Below are 18,157 nucleotides of genomic sequence, written 5' to 3'. Positions count from 1 at the left end.
GAAATTTGAGGCGTTATTTGTTTCCCTTTAATTTCAATTTGCATTCAGGGATGTAATATTTATCCATTCCGTGCACTGGCCAAAATTCACAGCTCTGAAATACTGATCTCACATGCTGTTGTGACACAGGCACAGGTCCAGTGAAAACAATGGCTGTGCTGGAGGTTTGCCACCGTAAAACATCCAAGCATCTGCCCAAGTGGACATACCCATAAACCAAGATAAGCATGATTTGTATCACTCTGCAGTTTTGATCACAAAATCTTTTGAGTCTCCCAGTTACCCACCTGATCCAGGGTCTGTGAGTAACAAGTCTCCTATTTATGGTAAGAAGCCACTATCAGACTGCATTTTGTCTAAACCAGTGGTTCCATTTCTTTAACTGTTTCCATGAACGATGGGAAACAAGAAGGAAGTAGGTAACACACAGCATCACAAACCACGTGTAATTTAATTAGAGCAAGTTAAAGGATTTGAAATTATGTAACATACCTATAGTCCAGAAATGCACAGTAAAGATGAACTCTGTTACTCTTATTTAGTGCTTGGCTGTATTGTCTGGGTGTCTGCAAGAAAAAAACCACAAACCCTGAGGGAATGTTTAAAAAGGATTAAATTCCGCTATTCAATTCCTTTAAATTCTCAATGCTATAATAATTTCAAGAGGCTTATTCTAGATTAACACACCACAACTGACAGCAAAATTGTTCAGTCCTCGTAGCTTTAACACAGGCTCCAAACACGCAAAGGCTGGTATTCAGTCTTAATTTTACACACTGGGATTAATCTCACGCCACTTTGAGTGAGAAATCTCTGTCCCATTTAAGTAAATAGCAAACCAGGATTATTTATTGTGTATAAACACAAATACATGTGTTAATTTTTGGAGGATTGGGGCATTATTCTTTGGCATGTATTTGGCTTCTTTGGGTTTTGTTCACAGTTTGTTCTCACCGGGTAATAAAAATGTCACATTTTAGGATTAATAACATTGAAATATTTTCATTACAATGACCAACTCACAGACGTTTTCTTTCCACAATAGCAATTATTTTAAAACATACAATCAAACTGAAAGGGGAGTGCCATAATTCAAGATTTTATTTTAACACACCTCAGCATTATAATGACATAATTTCTATCTTCTGTAAACAGATTTAGCAAATAACTCAATCTCCTATATTCAAGAAGCTTTGAGAGCCCATTCTCCCCTCTGTTACACCAGCTTGATGACAAAATAATTCAAATTATATTGGACCAAAGTAATAGTTTTGTTCCAGACAAAATATGCAAACTAGAAGATTTCCGGGATTTGCTCAACCCTTTCTAATACATAAATCCCCAAAGTCCACATTGTGTGGACCCTACCTTATGGCAATTTTTTTAATTACAAGAGCCTTCAACAGAAACAAATCACTGGTGAATTAACAGCTCTGGGATTATTGCAACACAATCCTGCTGTCAAGCTGAAAGATGACCAAGTATGGCTTTGGAGACAGATAACCAAGTTATGTTTCAGAGAAAGAAGGGAGAAAACCCCACCACCTCGTCGTGCTGAAACTCAACCTAGTACAAGGAGTTCCTTGTGCAATTTTCCTTCTCCTCTCCCCCAAGTCCCACAAGGAGTGTCAGGCACAAGGCAGCACAGTTCCCTCCTCACCAGTGATGATAAAGCATTTCTGCACAGCCCAGGGCACCCACACGTGCACACTGGATTTCCACACACCTCAAGTAGCTGTGCTGTAGATAAGGACATTTACTTCTTCTTAACTCATGTCTCTGGAGAACATAAATGGAATTTTCCTATCTGCTTGAGCACATCCCTGGACAAAACTTCCAGTTCCTTGCCTCACCCTGTTTTCTCCAAGCCCTTGTCAGGGAAACAGCTGAGGTTGCAGGTCAGGTGCTTTGTGGAGGGGAAGGGCTGTCACTCACCTGCTGAGGGTCTCTACCTTCCCCTTAGGTTCTGGTGGCACCCTGCAGCCCTTTTCCACCAGGCAAACACTGAAACCCCATACTCTCACATGTATGGGAAGGGATAATGGGGCACCTCACTGATATAACCCCCAATCTGCTCACTCCACTTTCTTTCCAGCTGTGGTGAGGGAGGTGTGGCAAAGCCAAGTGTGTGATGTTAATTAATGGTAATAACAGAGGAGTCCTCCCTCATCTGTGAAAGGGTGATCAGGGACTGGAATAGATTGCCCAGGGAGGTGGTGGAGTCACCAGGCCTGGAGGTGCTTAAGAGGCATCTGGATCTGGCACTGAGTGATGTGGTTTGGTGGTTACAGGGGTGGTGCTGGGTTCATGGTTGGACTGGATGATCTTAAAGGTCTCTTCCAACCTTGATGATTCCATGATTCCAGGAAAGACCTTCCCCAACACTGGCTGCCCAGAGAAGGCCTTGTACAAGGCTCCAGGGTTGAACTGGTATGTTCCCTGCTAGATCCATCAATCCTAACCTTCTGGTTCTTTTCAGAAAGTGCCCTGCCACAGCCTCACCTTTAACAATGGCATGTCCTGCACACCTTCCATGTCACAAACTACCCATAAAATAGAATGTCTGACAGAAATTGCTTCCTTCATTAATCCCACCTCTCGCTGCTCAGAGCAATCTTGAAGAGCACTAGTTCAGAAAATGCAGAAGGCTAATGATCCATAACCCATGGCTGGAAAACTGCCTTCTGCAACTTCAGTTAATTTGGAGTTTTGTTGGCAGAGTTCCCTTTATTTCACCAGCAGCAAGAGCACTGTTTGCCTGTTGTGCTCTATAATGTCATGTCCATCATGGCAATAGCCTTCCTGAAGTAAGCAATTGGAAGAATCTACAGTCAGCCTGTATTACAAATTATTTCACTTCTATGACAAACAGTGGCTAAAAAAAAAAAAAAAAAAAGAGAGAGAGAAAAGAGGGCAAGATCTGCTGTAATAACAGCTAAGATGGAACAATAACTGTCATTTCTGATTTGTAAGATATCTCTAGATAAATCTGGATTCTTAATGCACTAAATGGAAAGTGCATTGGGGTCAGGTTGGAAGAAGATGTAGTATTGCAGTTGTGTATCTTTTTACACAGATAAATCCCAGATGTATGTTATACTCTCAATTATGTATCTCTGGCAAGGGACAAATTATTGTTTTTCTCCATCTCAACTCTAAACACAGATGTCACTCATTATCCAATGAACTGCACCAAGTGAAGCCATACAGCCTCTGACCTGTCCATAATTGTGTGTGTACCTGGATGGAAAAAATAGATAAATAATAATTACAAATAAATAGATGAATAGATTAAAAAATGGACAAGAAGGGTCCATACTAAACTACCTTTTCATTTCTCTTAAAGAATATGTGCCATGTTTTATCACCCATGACACAACCTTCACAAGGCTTTCCAGTGCCATTTATGATAACTGCATAAAATGCTCATCCTCTCAAACTTCACTGAAGTTCTGCAACAAAACTGCCATTAGATTAGAAAGACCCCAACATATAAGAAAGTGGCTACAGAGGAATAAACTCCTTCTGATCCTCAGCAGCTGTACTACAAAGTACTCTCTAATCTATGAAAAATGAACTAACTGTACCTAAATACTGGACTTCTCAAGTTAAACTGTGTGTGACAGCTTATATGTGACTTGAGTTCTGTAGAACTGAGGATATCGATTTAATGACATTGATAACAGAAAGCTTAAAATACAAGTAGGCTTTTACACTAAAAGATTAAGTCACTAGAGTGTTTACAAAAGCCTGTGAAAGGACAGTTTATGAAGCATTCAGGAGTGTGGAGAGGGAAAGTACCAGCACTAAATGACCCAGGATCTGTGCAGGAGCTCTCCCTCATCTACATTCTTCTTATCAGTCCTTCTGCATGGAGAGGGCCACATGCAGCTTCTCAAAGAAAAGATTACATTAAAAGAGAAAAGCAACCTCTTGGCACCAAGAAACAGGGCAAAGTCTGTGTCTGTGTCATGGAGCAGGGACCTTGAGGAAGGACTGGTTGGACTCGATGACCTTGGAGGTCTTTCCCAGCCTTAACAATTCCACGACTGTGCCTATTTACATCACGGCTGTTCAGCATCCCTTACAGTCACCACTTACCCTCAGTGAATCTGTCACACTCACAAGCAAATCCCAGAAATCCAGTGTGTGCCTGGAAAGCTTACAGCCAATGTGCATGGATGTGTGATGGGGATGAGGCACTTGCTGGGAACTAGGAACAAGCCATGGTTAGTGGGTGAGGAGGCCAAAAAAAGGGGGATGTGAGCTGAAAGGACTGCTGGAAACCTTCAGGAAAACCTACTTGCAGGAAATGTCATGAACACAATTGCAGAAGAAAAACAGGCAGCCAGCTGCTGCTGGGAAGGCTTGCCAAGGAAGAGAAGCCAAGCAGAGGGTGGGGTGAACCTTTATGAGATTAGCTCTTGTTTCTCCTCTCCTCCCTTGAACGTAAAAAGCAAATCTTGAGCTACATGATGGTGGCCACCAAGAGAGGAGGATGTGCACCTTCATTCTCCAATGTGGAGAAGGACAAACCTTTGGGTCAGATCTGTCACTGATCTAAATTCAGCAGCTCCAAGCCCAACGTGGTGGGTGTTGGACTTCCCGTCGTCCAAAGCACTTCATAATTTGCCCTATTAAGTTCAATTTGGAGTTCACTTGTCTCTGTTTACAAAACACAGAATTTTGTCTAATTCAGAGATTTTGAAGCCTTGTTTTCTCAACCTCCAAAAATACCATGGATTATTTTGAAGGTGGCAAGAAAAGGCACAAGAAAAGACAAACATGCCTCTTGTCCCTATGCTGGTGTCTTTTGTGAAGTTCACAGCCCCATTGAAATATTCTCATGTGTGTATTGTTCTAAAACACTTTTGACTCTGGTTTATGGATTAAATTAGAGCCTAAAATGATGCTTCTAATTTAAGGATTTCCTGTCCTCACAGTGACATCCTGACTGTTGGCGTGACCTATTCAGGGATACACGCTTTATTGACTTCCCTTTCCACCTACTTCTGCTAATTACCTAGAAGATTAAAACTTTAGGCTACATTCATCTACTCAGTTACCTGGAAAAAGACAGACAGAAAGAATAATCACCTGTTTCTATAGTGGCTATATTGGCTGTTTTCTTCCAAGCTGTGAGAAAACTGCATTGCAACAGACTCTGGGCTTAGATCAGCCAACTGTTTTAATTTAGAGCCCATTTGACTGATTCACCCTGAGATGTAACCAGCATGTGTAATGAAAAAAATTAACAAATTGTGCAAAAGGAATTTAGCTTTTGAATAGGGAATTATAGTGTGTTATGGGTGAAAGCCAGACCTTTAGTTGTTCCATTGTTGTGAAAAGAGTTGTGCCAACACACTGAAGCCATGAACAAAACACTGCAGGCTCCCAGGGCCAACAGGAAAGTTTGTTGAATGTATTTCTTAATGGGACAATTATACAGTTAAAAAAAATTGCATGATATCACAAAGGGTGGAAGATTGTGACATACAACAATATAAATTTAAAACTCAGTGAAATATCAGAGGTTATAAAGGCATCTGAAACCAGAGAAGGTTACCATATGGATTGGGTTTGGCTGTTCCTTTGCCTGAGGCTAAAAATAGTTGACATATCAATTTCCTGCAAAAATAGTGTTAATCAAATTCTACACCCATAGCCTTCCCCAGTTCTCAGAGTTCTCCATTTAACAGCTGCTGTATTGGGCAGGCAGTGTGAGAACAAAAAAAGTCATGAAAAGACCCATGAGCAACAGACTGAAAAATATCTTGGCTGCTCTACTAGATATCATTTTTACAAAGAGAGACAAAAGGAGGAGGGAATGGATGAGGAAATGGTCCTGATACTTTCTTTTTTAATTTTTGCACGTAGCAAAAAAAAAAATAAATTATTACTTCTGAATGTGTTCAGCATCAGAAGGTCTTGCTATGTTTTGACCAGCAAGTCCACAACCATTTAAATAAAAATGCCATCCTGCTAGACATTTAAAAAGGATCCAACCTTTTTAACAACAGTGTACAAGGGGTTTCATGCAACAGCTGCCAAGTCAACATCTGACCACTTGCAGGTCTCAGTGTGGGCTGTCAAGCTCTGTGCATCTGCCACACACTTGTGACCTACAGAAACTGGAATTATTACTTGGTGCTCATCTTCCTTCAGCTTGTCTCTTTGATCCCATTCCAGTTACTGCTTACAGCACAGGTGAGCTTCGTGGCACCCAGAAAAGCTGAATGTACTCTAGGTGCAATGTCAGGACTGTGTTCTAAGAGTAACAGCTCTTCTCTCTAGTTTTGGGTGCTAAACAGCATAAAAGCCATTTTTTTCCAAACTGCTTAAGGAAATTTGGGCAAAGGAAACCCTGCAACCCTTGAGCTAAAGTTACAAGCTCAATAATTAAAACACACATGCACAACTCCCAAGTGGCTTATCTTTAATTTTACAGCTACAAAACTCCCCCTCCAACTCAGAAGTTACACTCATGAAGATCCCTCAGGTACTTAACACAGCATCATTGCTCAGTGCTGAGGCCTGGACTCCTCGAGAGTTTCTCAGCCCAAAGTACCTTACCCACTGTGGTGGTTTGACCCCCACAAAAAATCCAATTTCCAAGCTTCCCCCCATCTCCCCAGAATTTTCCTCAACACCGAAGAGAAACTTTCAGGCACAGCTCTGTAGTGGGGGGGGGGAGAAGGGAAAATATATACATTTACATTTCTCCCCCCTTTCCTTCTCTTTGACCTTGTGCATGTGGGCATGAGGGGTGTTCTGTGTGCCTTGGCAAACCCTGGGCAGTGCCAGGGAGTTGTGTGCCAAACCCTTTCAGATTGAAAGCCAGAACTGCTTAAGATGCAGCTCTGCAGTGTAAAGCCCTGCCAAACTCCCATTGACTGCAATCTGGATTAATAACACTCACAATACTGTTGTAAATCATGGTAATAAAGGGGAGCATGGAAAGGTTGAAAAATAGCCACAGAAAGAAGTATGTTCATTCTCATTAGAGATGCATGGAGCTGGCTTCAGCGGAAGGCATGCACAAATAAAAACAAAAGGAAAAGGACCTTTGAAATTCAATTTGGGCAGCAACCAAGTTACTTCAATAAATATTTGATGTTTAAAAAATTTAAATGCCAGTCAGTGAGAAGTGGGGCTCAGCACAGCAGCCTTTCTGATGTGAGCACCAACAGATATAGGATTGAACTGATGGTCTGCCTGAAAAGCTGCCTTAATGCTCAAGTGAAAATATTTCTCATGTCCCTTAAAGCACAGTTCTGCTCTAAAGAATGACAAATTGAAAATATTAATATTGTCTCTCTAGAAATTTGAGTAATTAGCAATATAGCAGTTGGAGGGTTTTGCTATGTCCTTACAGTTAAACAGTAATATCCATATTTAAGCAAAAAAAATTATATGTACACAGCCATCTAAACCTACATGTGACTCAGACATGGAAGGATGGATGGAGTGCAAAGTTAGGGCAATGACACTGATGCACTTGGGACATGTTTTAATTCAAATGAGAGAGCAAGTGAGAGCCAGTTTCTTTCCTGTGTGTTATTGGGAGAGTTTTTTGCTCAGAACTAGAATCATCAAACTCCTTGGGCCACCCCACATTACCTCTGACCAACCCAGGGCACAACCTCCAAGCAGACATTACCTCTCCAAAATTAATGAACACAGCCTGGCTCCAAAGACATCTGATTTAAATCAAGGGATTAAAAATGCAAGTTGTTTCGCTCAAGGTGCCCATGTTGAGGCAGTCACTTATTGCTTAAAAGACCTGGTTTTGGTTCAGTGTAATGCAAAGCCCTGCAGAGCAGCTGTTCTGTCTTTGCCAACTCCCCTCCCATCCACACTCACTCAGCTCCAGAACCTCTCCCTGGACAGAAGAAACCCAGCATGATTGTCAGGGCTCAAAAAGAGTTTTTCAGACTGGCAAATAAATAAAAAAAAAAAGGGAAATCTATCATTATTTTTATTGGTAGACCCACCTAAAGTGGGGATCCCAAAGGGACCACAAACACAGACTCCCATGGGCCCTTCTCCCCTAACCAAGATCTCATTTTTGTCTCCTATGCTCTGATCTGAGTTGGATGGGTCAGGCTGAAAGTAACCTTGGAGCATAGATAAAACAAAGCTAAAAATCCCAAACCACCCCAAAGGTTGGCATTTGACCCATTTTTCCACAAGGTAATTTTGCAAGATACTCCTTGCCAAGGCTGGCTATTTATGCAACTGCTTGTGGTGTTCATTCCTCTGGTCCAAGACCAGGTTGCTTTATGCTGCCCCTGCACTCCAAGGCTCCTTGAAAACACTATTTTTAATGCAGGTAAAGCCAACCACTCATAAAACTCTCTGTGCAAACCATCCTCCAGCCTTGAGAAATTCTGCTCACATGCACTGCTGGAAGCTTACAGGACTTTTTGGAGAGATGAATGAAATATCACTTCAGCTTTTCTCCACCCTCCTTACAAGCAGCCTGATACAATAGATTTTGTGGTCATGCTGATACAAGCTAATGATAACTTTCCAAAACTGCTTAGTGAAATAGAGGACTGTGTCTTTTCTTAAGGTTTTTTTGTTTCCTTTTTCTGCTACTTTGCATTATTATATTAAAAATTTGTTGCTTTTCTAAAACAAGAAGCAGATGTGCCTTCTATACACCCTTTCTTAATCTGCTCTGTTTCTCTAAACTCGTGCAAAAGTATTACCAAAGGAAAACAACTGCTCTGACTGATGTAGAAAAGGCTATTTAAAAATGGGCACGTTTTCTAATCCAACAGAACCACAATGAAAGAGGCAAATAAATCTTTTTTCCCCCCATTCACCTGTAGTATTTTGACATAGGCAGAAATATTTCCCTTTGCCATACAACTATCCAGGCCCAACACAGAGCTCTTTAACAGGAAACATTGTCTGGGTAATGACAAGAGCTGTGACAGGGACCAGAAGGCAGGCATAAAGCATAATCCCTTAAAGGGATGCACAGAGTAGGATCAGTTTTAGGAATACTTTTCCTGTGAGGTAATATTCCCACAATTCCTGGTTTCCAAAACAGTGCTTGGACTTTTCCTCCTGATGGCCTTTTTTTTTTTTTTTTTTTTTTTAAGAAGAGAAACATTTGCATCAGACAAGAGCCATTCAAGATGCTCAGATTTAGCACTTGAACTGCACTTGTAATTCACAACCTCCATGTTATGGGGGCAGAGAAAGTTTAAATCAGAAACAAGAAATTGGGACAGCACCAGCTGGGCAGGAGTTGGGCCCTGTGCCCCCCTGGCACCTCAGAGGGCAGCAGGATGGGCAGGCAGGGCCTGGCAGCATTTGTTCCAGTTTCCACAGCCCAGACACCCATCCCCCAAATAAGACATGCCTGGATTTTTGATAACTAGATTTCACAAAGCTCAGGTGGAACCAAAACCCCTAAAACAGAGGTTCAGTACCTACAAATAACAAGCTTCAGCAACAGCAAGAAGTTGCACTGAATTCAAAAGCAACACGAAGCTGGAAAACCCAACAGCAGTGGCAAGTCTCACTGGCCCGTTTTGGTTTCGGTTTTACATCCTTCTTTGCCAAATCAGAAACGAAATCTGAGTTAGCAAACATCTCTGAGTCCTGCAAGAGTGAAAGTCATCGTTATAAGAAGAATCAATCAATGTTCACTCATATTTATTATGGGAAAGCCTTTAGAGACTATTTAGGCAATTTTTCACACACAGTAGTTATCCCAAGATAGGTTTCCAAGTGAAGAATCAATATGTATTACCTTTTCTAAGTAGATAAAAAAGACTACAATCACAAAGATGTCTTAATTTTCCCACACAAAGACCAAACAAAACCTGTGCTCTTCATCTTGAAGAGCTCAAGCTTTGACAGCCTGGAGTAGTGAAACATTAAATTTCATTTACTCTGCATGATAATAACAGGAATGATGGACTATTTATGGAATAATTGGGAATAGAACGTTTCTCTTTTTTATACAGACTGCAATCCCCTGCAGGGAATTTGTAAGATATTCAGTTGGTTCATCCTCACACATTTGTAGAGGCATCTTTGCTCACATTTCTTTCCAAACAAAGGACCACGCTTTAAAGGGAGTTTTGAAGACATGATTTAATGAAAGCTTTAGGAGGCGTTTTAATAGTTCACGTCAGAAACAGAGTACCAGGCTTAATGGTAAAAATATTTACCACTCAGTGCGTTCGCTGCTAATATTTTTTTCTAGGACTGGATTTATATGGTAGCCTTTTCCATTCTCATTAAAACCGTGGCTATGCGAATGTTGCCTCTGAAAGGCAGTGCCTCGCGTTCTTCGTGAATTATATGTGGCAGCCTTTGTTTTCTATTGACCCTTTCAGCTCTTACAGCCCCTGACTAGCTGCTAATCGTCGTTTATCCTTTCCCCGGCTCAGCTAATCTCCGGGGAGCGGGTGGGACAGGCAGTCAATGGAAGCGACGGAGTACAAATAATGACAGAGTACAATAAACATTCCGGTTGTGATGCCCCAGCTCATGACGAAGACACAGCGCACAGTCCTTCTACGATAAAATGCTGTAACCAGACTGGAAAATATGACAAAAAACTTATGCCTGCTTAAGGCCAAGATATTCAGGCCCACTAGGCGAGATAAGGGAATGTTTATTCTGTGTGATCAGAAAATCACTCGGATTCAGGACGTTTGGTTTTATTCCCTAGTTCTCTTTTCCCAGCTTTTCACAGGTTCTTTCCCGTCTCTGTGTTTAGTTTCACATTCATTATCCCACCTGCTTACTCCGTCATGTCTCACACTAAAACATGACACCTGTATCCTGTATTTTGCACAGTGGGAACCCAGCTAAAGGCTGCAGAGACCAGTGTAGACCAGAAAGCTGTGGCATTTCCCGGTAAGAGCCGTGGATCAGCTGAATACGGCTTTTTTCCCCTTTTTTTCTTTTCACTGTGGGGAAAAAAAACCAACAACAACATCCTCTCTTGAGAACATTCATATTTTTTTCCCTCCGATTTGAATCTTTTCTCCCATTCCTGCACATTTGCCAAATATGAGTTGTCTTTTAGTCTGTTGTATGAATAGGGATAAAATTCAGACAACTATTTAGTGTCATTTTTTCATTCATAGGAAATGTCAGGGTGCCAGAACTATTTGATTTGTGCATCAGCCACGTCCAACAAATTGAGAACCAGTCTGGAATGAGGCCTGGTCCATTAACTCCAGCTACAAAATTGAGCAATATGAGACTAAGCCACTGAGTTGGTTTTTCAGATGGGAAAATGGAAGTCAGTGGAGCTTTGTGTGTGTCTCCAGACACAGCACAGATAGAGATGTTGTTGCTGATACAGCAGAGACAGAAAAATAGCCAGCTGGAATTTAAGGCAGGGCCCTGGCTCTGGGAGGATGATGCTGCTGCACCAGGACTCCAGTTCCTCATGGAGCAGCCTGGGTGAGCACTGGGGCTGGAGAGATGCATGTGCCCATCTGCCAGCCAGCCAGGAGCCCTTGGAATGGCAGGAACCACACAAGGCTGGGTTTTCAGCAGCACAATAAATGCAGTGCTCCTGAGGTGCCGGAGCTTGGAATTTTCGTCGTGAGGAGTTTTTTTTCCAGGATAACCAGGATGGAGGTTTTAAAGCAGGGGCACATTCAACCTTTCAGTCTTTTGCCACTTTGCAGATAACACCAGCTTGTCCTCAGCTGAAAGCTGACAGGAATGTTCATCCAGAGGAGTCGTGTGCAGCTGGGCACGGCAAACCCAACCTGCCGCAGAAAACACGGGAATGGGAGCAAACCGCTGGATAAGGGATTGCTGCCGGCCAGTTCAGCCAGGCCTGTCCTGGAGTGCCACATAAAGGCATCTCCTGCCATAAATTCAAATGCCTCCACCGTTACTCAGCTCCCAGCTCACGCTATTTGTCTGGAGCTCAGTTTTTCCATGAGATTCCTGAAATCAGCAGCGGGTCCCTCTGGAAACTGAGCTAATGGTGTGAGGAATGCAGCTGTGGTCGTTAGAGCTTTGCAAAACCTCCAGCCTCGCTTGTCAATGAGTCAGTACAACGATTCAAAACGGGCAAAGAACGAGAAAGGATGTTCTCCCTTCCATGGCAAAGCTGCCGCTCTCTTCTCCTCTCTCCTCCTTGCACATCAGCAAAATGTCACTGTATGGTAACCTGGATTTTTAAGCATCTTGGCACAGAAGATTTTAAGCTCCTGTGACACAGGCACCCTGTAAATCAATTGGTGTCTTTTCTTGTCTGGTTGGTTTTTTTTCCTCAAGAAAAATATATTACATAAATAGGGGAAATGCTTTTAGATCTAATAAAACTATAACCAAATGTAAACAGAAATGTCTGAGTGCACAACTTAATTTACCAGGATAGTTCTGTAGAACATCAGAAAAGTTACAAACCAACAGTCAAAAGCCTTCAGCAAACTGCTATGTGCCAGTACCTTTATAGGGCTCAGATGCACCCATTCCATTCCCACTGAACTCAGGAGGGAAACTCCCAGTGACTTCAGTGGGTACAAGGCATAATATTCCTGTTCTGCTGTGGTCAAGGGTTATTAAAAAGAAAGACAGTCCATTTTTAGGAACACAGTGTCTCAGAACATTACAACAACGATTTCAGTGTCATCTGACTGCTACTTCAGGGTGTTTTGTGCCATGGAGTATGGAGATTTCTTTCTTTTGCTAAGCATGCTATTTTTGGAAACATTCTTGCTAGTGTTCACGGGAATGTTTCCAATGGGGCAACACTTCCAATTAAGACCTCCTTTTTATAGTTTATAAAGACTCTAATCAAGTGTCTGGTAGCTTAAAAAATAAGGGCATTTTTTCTAATAAAGAGATGATGGTTAGCCTGACACAGAGTAATACGCAGGCCAAATAAGTCAAGAGATTCCTTCCAACCATTACTTACAGCTCAAGAACATTCAGTATCCTCATAACCAAAAATGGCACATGCTGTGCATCTCTACCCCATACTCATATCAGCCACTGCATATTTAGAAAGATGGAAAAGGTGGTTCATTAAAAAAAAAATGCCAAGTCTTTTCTTATAGAGACGGGAGGCTCTTTCACAAACTTTTGTGGTGACTCAAAATTGAGTATTTCTGAACAGGGAGAATAGAAGAGAGAGGCAAAACAACCTTCCCCAGAGATGTATTTTGATTCTGTGCAGCACAGTAAGTTATCAGGGGCATCAGAGCAGTCACTGGGATTCTTGGGCTGCCCTGCACACCAAAGGCTTTGCTGCAGTTAATGGGAGCATCCCAAGCACTCTCATAAACCAGGACCACAGGGCTGCAATTTACCTTGTGGGGATTATGATCACTGTGGGGGACAGCCCAGGCTGTGCCCACTAATAAATCAGAAGTTTAAAGCACTACAGTGAAACAGCCTTGAGCATCAATACAAAGAAAAGGAATATAATTTAAAGGCAATCTTCTAGTTTGTGGCTGTTATGGTCTCCTCGTGCTGCACACAATCAAAAAGCAGAAGAGCCCGAGGGAGGAGACAGAAAAATGAGAAGAGAGAAGAGGGAAGAGAAAGCACATCCCTTTCTTCCTCTTGGACTCAGTCACACATACAGTAAGTCTGTAACCCAACCCAGAGTACCAGAGAGAGAATTTCAAGTTTCAGTGGAAGAAAGAACAACTTTCGAAAGTAGCAAAATCCCATCTGAAATATGATTTACTATCAGAATTATTCCTGATGCCTCTTCAAACTGTGTTGCACTACAGTCAGCTACCTCTGGTGCTACCCAGTCCATGCTGGGTGCATTTTAAGATGCACTCAGTGCACCCAGTGGAGGGCAAAGACCAGCTCAGGGAATCTTCTCAGCACCTGCAGTAGCACAGTCAGGCCTCTTATTTCTCTTTTACACACTAGTGATTCATTTCTACTTATTTCCCACCAGAAAAATGTTGCTCCAACCAGAGTTTTTTCTGGTGTTTCGTTCCTACTTCTCATTGTTTGCCTTGGCAAACTCTCTGGGTTCTCTCTACATTCAACCTCAGTAGAGTAGGAAGAGCAACAAAATCAAAGGACCACATCCAGTATGTGAGGTGAGCCAGGATGTTTCAGGGATTTCTAACCTTTAACGTCTGCTACCTGTAAAAGCAGTTTTTAACAATTTGGTCACTAAGGCAGCTAGAGGTGCTGAGACTGAGGTGTAACATAAGTGTCTGTATGTCCAGCTGAATCTGCCTACAAAGTGAGCTTCATGACAAAATCCATGGCTTGATCCCAAACCCATTTAAGCCAGCTACAGCCTTTCTTTGGATTTAAAGAAGTTTTGGACAACTGTCTCCATTACAGGGCCAGCAAAATTCCTCATTAACACCCTCAGAGACTCCATACTCCCTCAGAATCCATTACTAGAAACTGTTGCCAGCTCAAGAGCTTTTCAGCACCAGAATCCTTTACAGCACAAAGGTGTGGCCCCTTACATAGGTATATTTTCCTTTTTATGTGGTTTTTTCTTTTTTTTTTTTTTTTGTTTTTGTTTTTGTGTTGATTGACTCAGGTTGCCCTAGTGCTTACAAATGTGAACTTCTGCATTCAGAGGAGCAACTTGTGTAAGGGAATGTTCAGGACAGAAAAGCCCCTGCTGTTTGCAACAGCCCTTCCCTCTCCTTAATCTGTTCTGCAGGTTCCAGCTGTATCCTCTTCCCAAAAGTACAATCTACTTCTCTGTAAAGAGGAATTTACAGCCCTGCTGGAGGACATTTCAACCATCTGCTCTGAGCTGAGGAATTGCACATCACAGAAGAGAAACTGAGGGACTTCTGAGTTAAGACATGAGCGTCCTTCCCACTCCAGTCTCCCAAAGAAAGGACAGGGCTGCTCAGGCACCAAAATCGTGCAGGTCCTTTGGTCTGCACCACTGCAAGCAGCTTCTCATTTGCTGCTGGTAGAGGCATTGAGGGGATGCAACAGAACTATCATAAGAGCTCGCATGAGAAGACAAAAAGATAAAATGCAGGTGAAGACATCTGGTGAAATGCAAACACTGAGGAGCTGTTTGTCACCCTTCTGAGGGCTGTGGGGTGCAATCTGTGCTGCAGACATGTCTTATGCTTCAGGAATCAAGGTTATTAAAATACTGTTTCTCCCTAAATCCACATGCCACTTGTACTGCTTTTAGCTCCTCTTTCTCCCCTCTCCTCAAGGACTGAAATCATAACAATAATCACCTTATTTTTAAATTTAACAGACAAAACAGTGAAACGAATTCCAGCCTTGGGCAGCCCAGACAGCAGCAATCTACTCTCATCCTTAACTAATCGTATATAGATGAGACTGGAGCAAGATTGCACCTTTTTATCAACCACAGGCTGGGGAACTGGAACGTGGGGCTCCTCTCTGCTCTCTTCAGTGGGTGCCTCAGTGGGAACGCGGGAACAGACTGAAAAATCTAAAGGTAAATTAAAGAGGTAAATTAAAGCACACACAGCAGCACGGCCCACGGAGCAGAACTGCTGCAGATGGCCATGGATGCAAACTGCACACGTGGTACGTGGATATTATGGGTTACAGCCCCTGCCAGCCTTGGGGCCGACTCCAGCAGACAAAAAATGACATCTCAAATGCCTACTTTTGCCTATTTCTTCCTAGCAATTAGCAGAAGCAGCCTTTAATGTGTGTCACACCCAGGGACAGAGAGCTGGTCCCTCATCACACACACACACACAGCCCAGCAAACGTAGCAATCATGAGGCTCTGGCAGGGCAGGCTCCAGCTCCCAGCACCAATTACTAACACAACAGCTATATAAAGCAGTTTGCTGGCATGCTGAGGGCTGAGGCAAGGTTTAAAATATCCCCAGAAAACTAACGTGTGCAGCTATCCCACAATCAAAGGAAAATTTCTTTTCCTATTAATTTTGATTTTTACACTTGTGATTTTTTATTTTTTTTTTGCTTTAAAAAAAAGGCTTATTTTATCCCGTTGGTGGGTTGTGGCTTTTAAACATACTTTTCTTAGAGGGGCAGTTGATGAAAACAAAGGAAAATTATTGTTTCTCAGCACTCCTTGAGGTCACAAAACTTTCTTTGAGGGAATACCCTCATGTTAAGCTGAAACAGCATGGATGTTATTCAAACTAAACCATTGTTGTCTAATTCTAACTTCATGTATCTATAATGTTTCTTTTACTCTGTTTTGAAGCTGAAACATATTGTGTTTGGGCACAGCCCACAACTGCAAGCTAAAATACATTCTCTGGTCAGTGCCAGCAGGGTTTTGAGTGTGGTTGGAACTCACACAAACACGTGAATGAGCACAGGAGAGAGTCTCCAAAAATACATTCTGTTCACAGGATGAGCTCTCTCCAATTAGATGAAATTATACTCCAGTTCATCTGATAGTAAAAAGGATCACACCCAAAAAAAAAGAGCTGTGGCTATAAATGCTGAGGGCACAAACGGTCTGTGCTCAGCCCCAGCCAGGAGCCCAACAAAATATGAAATGACCCAGTGGGAGATTTGGATACTTTTCTCATAAAGGGAAAAGGAGAAAGAAATCACATGTATGCCTGTCCACGAAATTGCTTTGTGGTGTGAAATCACTGAGTTAAAGCATTGGACAGAAAACTCAGAAATTCATGAAGAATTGTTTCTTATTTTTCCTGAAATTTTACACGAAACAAACACTCCTCTCTACATTTTGTTTGTATGTAGGGGGAGGGTTTTTTCCATTTTTTTGTGTAATGTGGGACTGGAAAAATGAAATGTCACGAAATTCTAAAAATTAAAATATTGAAAGGTCTTAATTCTCCATTTCCCTCAAGAAATCACAAAGTGATAGAAAATTGTCCCCTAATTTTGAACGGAAAAATTGCGACATTTTGAAAATATTTTGATATTTCTCTTCTGGATCACATTCTCTTGTTTTTCAGCCTATATGCAATACAGAAAATGATTAAATTATTACATTCAATCATACTAAACTGCCCAGAAGACATCTCTTCATCTCTCAGAAGTATCCATTATCCCAGTCCAGAGTCTGACACCAGAACTTGTTTCTCTGTGGAACACAAACTAAAAGCCTGCAGGTTTATTTATCACCCACATTTCTAAGGACACACACGTGGCATTTTTCTTTTTGCACATTTTCCCTGACTATAAATAAAGTAGTTTCCCTCCTGCTTTACCCAAGCTTTTCCTCTTTCCCACTACAGGGAGTTCATTCACTGATTTTGGTGGCAAGAGAATCAGATCCACAGAACTCGTGTAAACTACAAGATCAGTCCCACCAGGGTGATGATTTCCAGAGATTTGCATTAAAACAAAAGGGAAACAAGAGAAACAAAGTTTTTTGGGTTTTATCACAAGAAAAAGCCTGAAGCCAACAATGTCACTTATTTGTCTGAGTCTTTGTGATGGAAAGGTTTCTAAAAAGCTTGTTTTCATTTTATGAGGAGAGAGGAGGGAAACAACTTTGCTTTGAGATGGTTTCTACTATTTCAACTTTTAACTTTGAGAATAACTTCAAGGCCAAACTGAGACACCTAAAATACAGGGTTTCTAAAGAAAATGCTGACAGCCTATAAACTATAAAAGTTATAGAGAACCCTGTAATAGTAATAATAATATCTTTCATTTCTATACAGTGCTTTTTCTCCCCAAACATGGCTTAAGCTATAAGTCAAACAATCTCATCTGTGGCAGTAAAAAGGACTAAAATAACAAGTATTGTGAAATTCTGGAGTGGAGAAAGGTTCCACCCCAGTTCAGCTGCTTCTCAGGACTTTCTTTCCAATAAAATTGAGTTAAACTAAACAGACTAATTTGGGCAGCTCACCTGCTCACTAACACAGGCAACGAGTCACCACTATAAAAATATACAGGCTCTGTGTCTGGATAAATAAACAGTGGAGAAAGAGAAAAAAGAAGACAAATGTCTCCAGCACAAACTAGTAGGAGTGCAGTGGCTTCTCCAGCTTCAATTAAATCTTTCTGTTAAGTTAGTGACTTCAACAGAGAATAAATTTTCTCCTCAAGTTACTCCAGGAGACGAAAGTAACAATAAATAATAATAAAAGCAAAACATATGTGAATCCTATATGAACGACAGAAGCTCAGCACACAGGCACTTGAAAATAGAGGCTGTTTCTTTGATGTCAGCTATTTCCCCTCACCTTACATGGTATACACTG

The 18,157-nt window shown here is 41.7% G+C and overlaps 1 protein-coding gene across 4 annotated transcripts in view; it reads right to left on the bottom strand.

Moving 5' to 3' along the window:
- Positions 1–18,157, bottom strand: part of ADGRD1 (adhesion G protein-coupled receptor D1) — a 136,882-nt gene that overhangs the window by 59,703 nt on the left and 59,022 nt on the right. For all 4 annotated transcript variants that reach the window (XM_051769134.1, XM_051769135.1, XM_051769136.1 and 1 more), the window contains one exon: positions 493–566. In XM_051769134.1, the coding sequence (XP_051625094.1) occupies positions 493–566 (74 nt within the window). The remainder of the gene's footprint in view (positions 1–492; positions 567–18,157) is intronic.

This window comes from Manacus candei, unplaced genomic scaffold (genome assembly GCF_025592945.1).
Source record: "Manacus candei isolate 608988 ecotype Guabito, Panama unplaced genomic scaffold, ASM2559294v1 h1tg000103l, whole genome shotgun sequence".
Taxonomy (NCBI): Eukaryota; Metazoa; Chordata; class Aves; order Passeriformes; family Pipridae; genus Manacus; species Manacus candei.
Note: the sequence above shows the minus strand (reverse complement) of the source record. Positions and strands in the feature narration are given on the sequence as shown.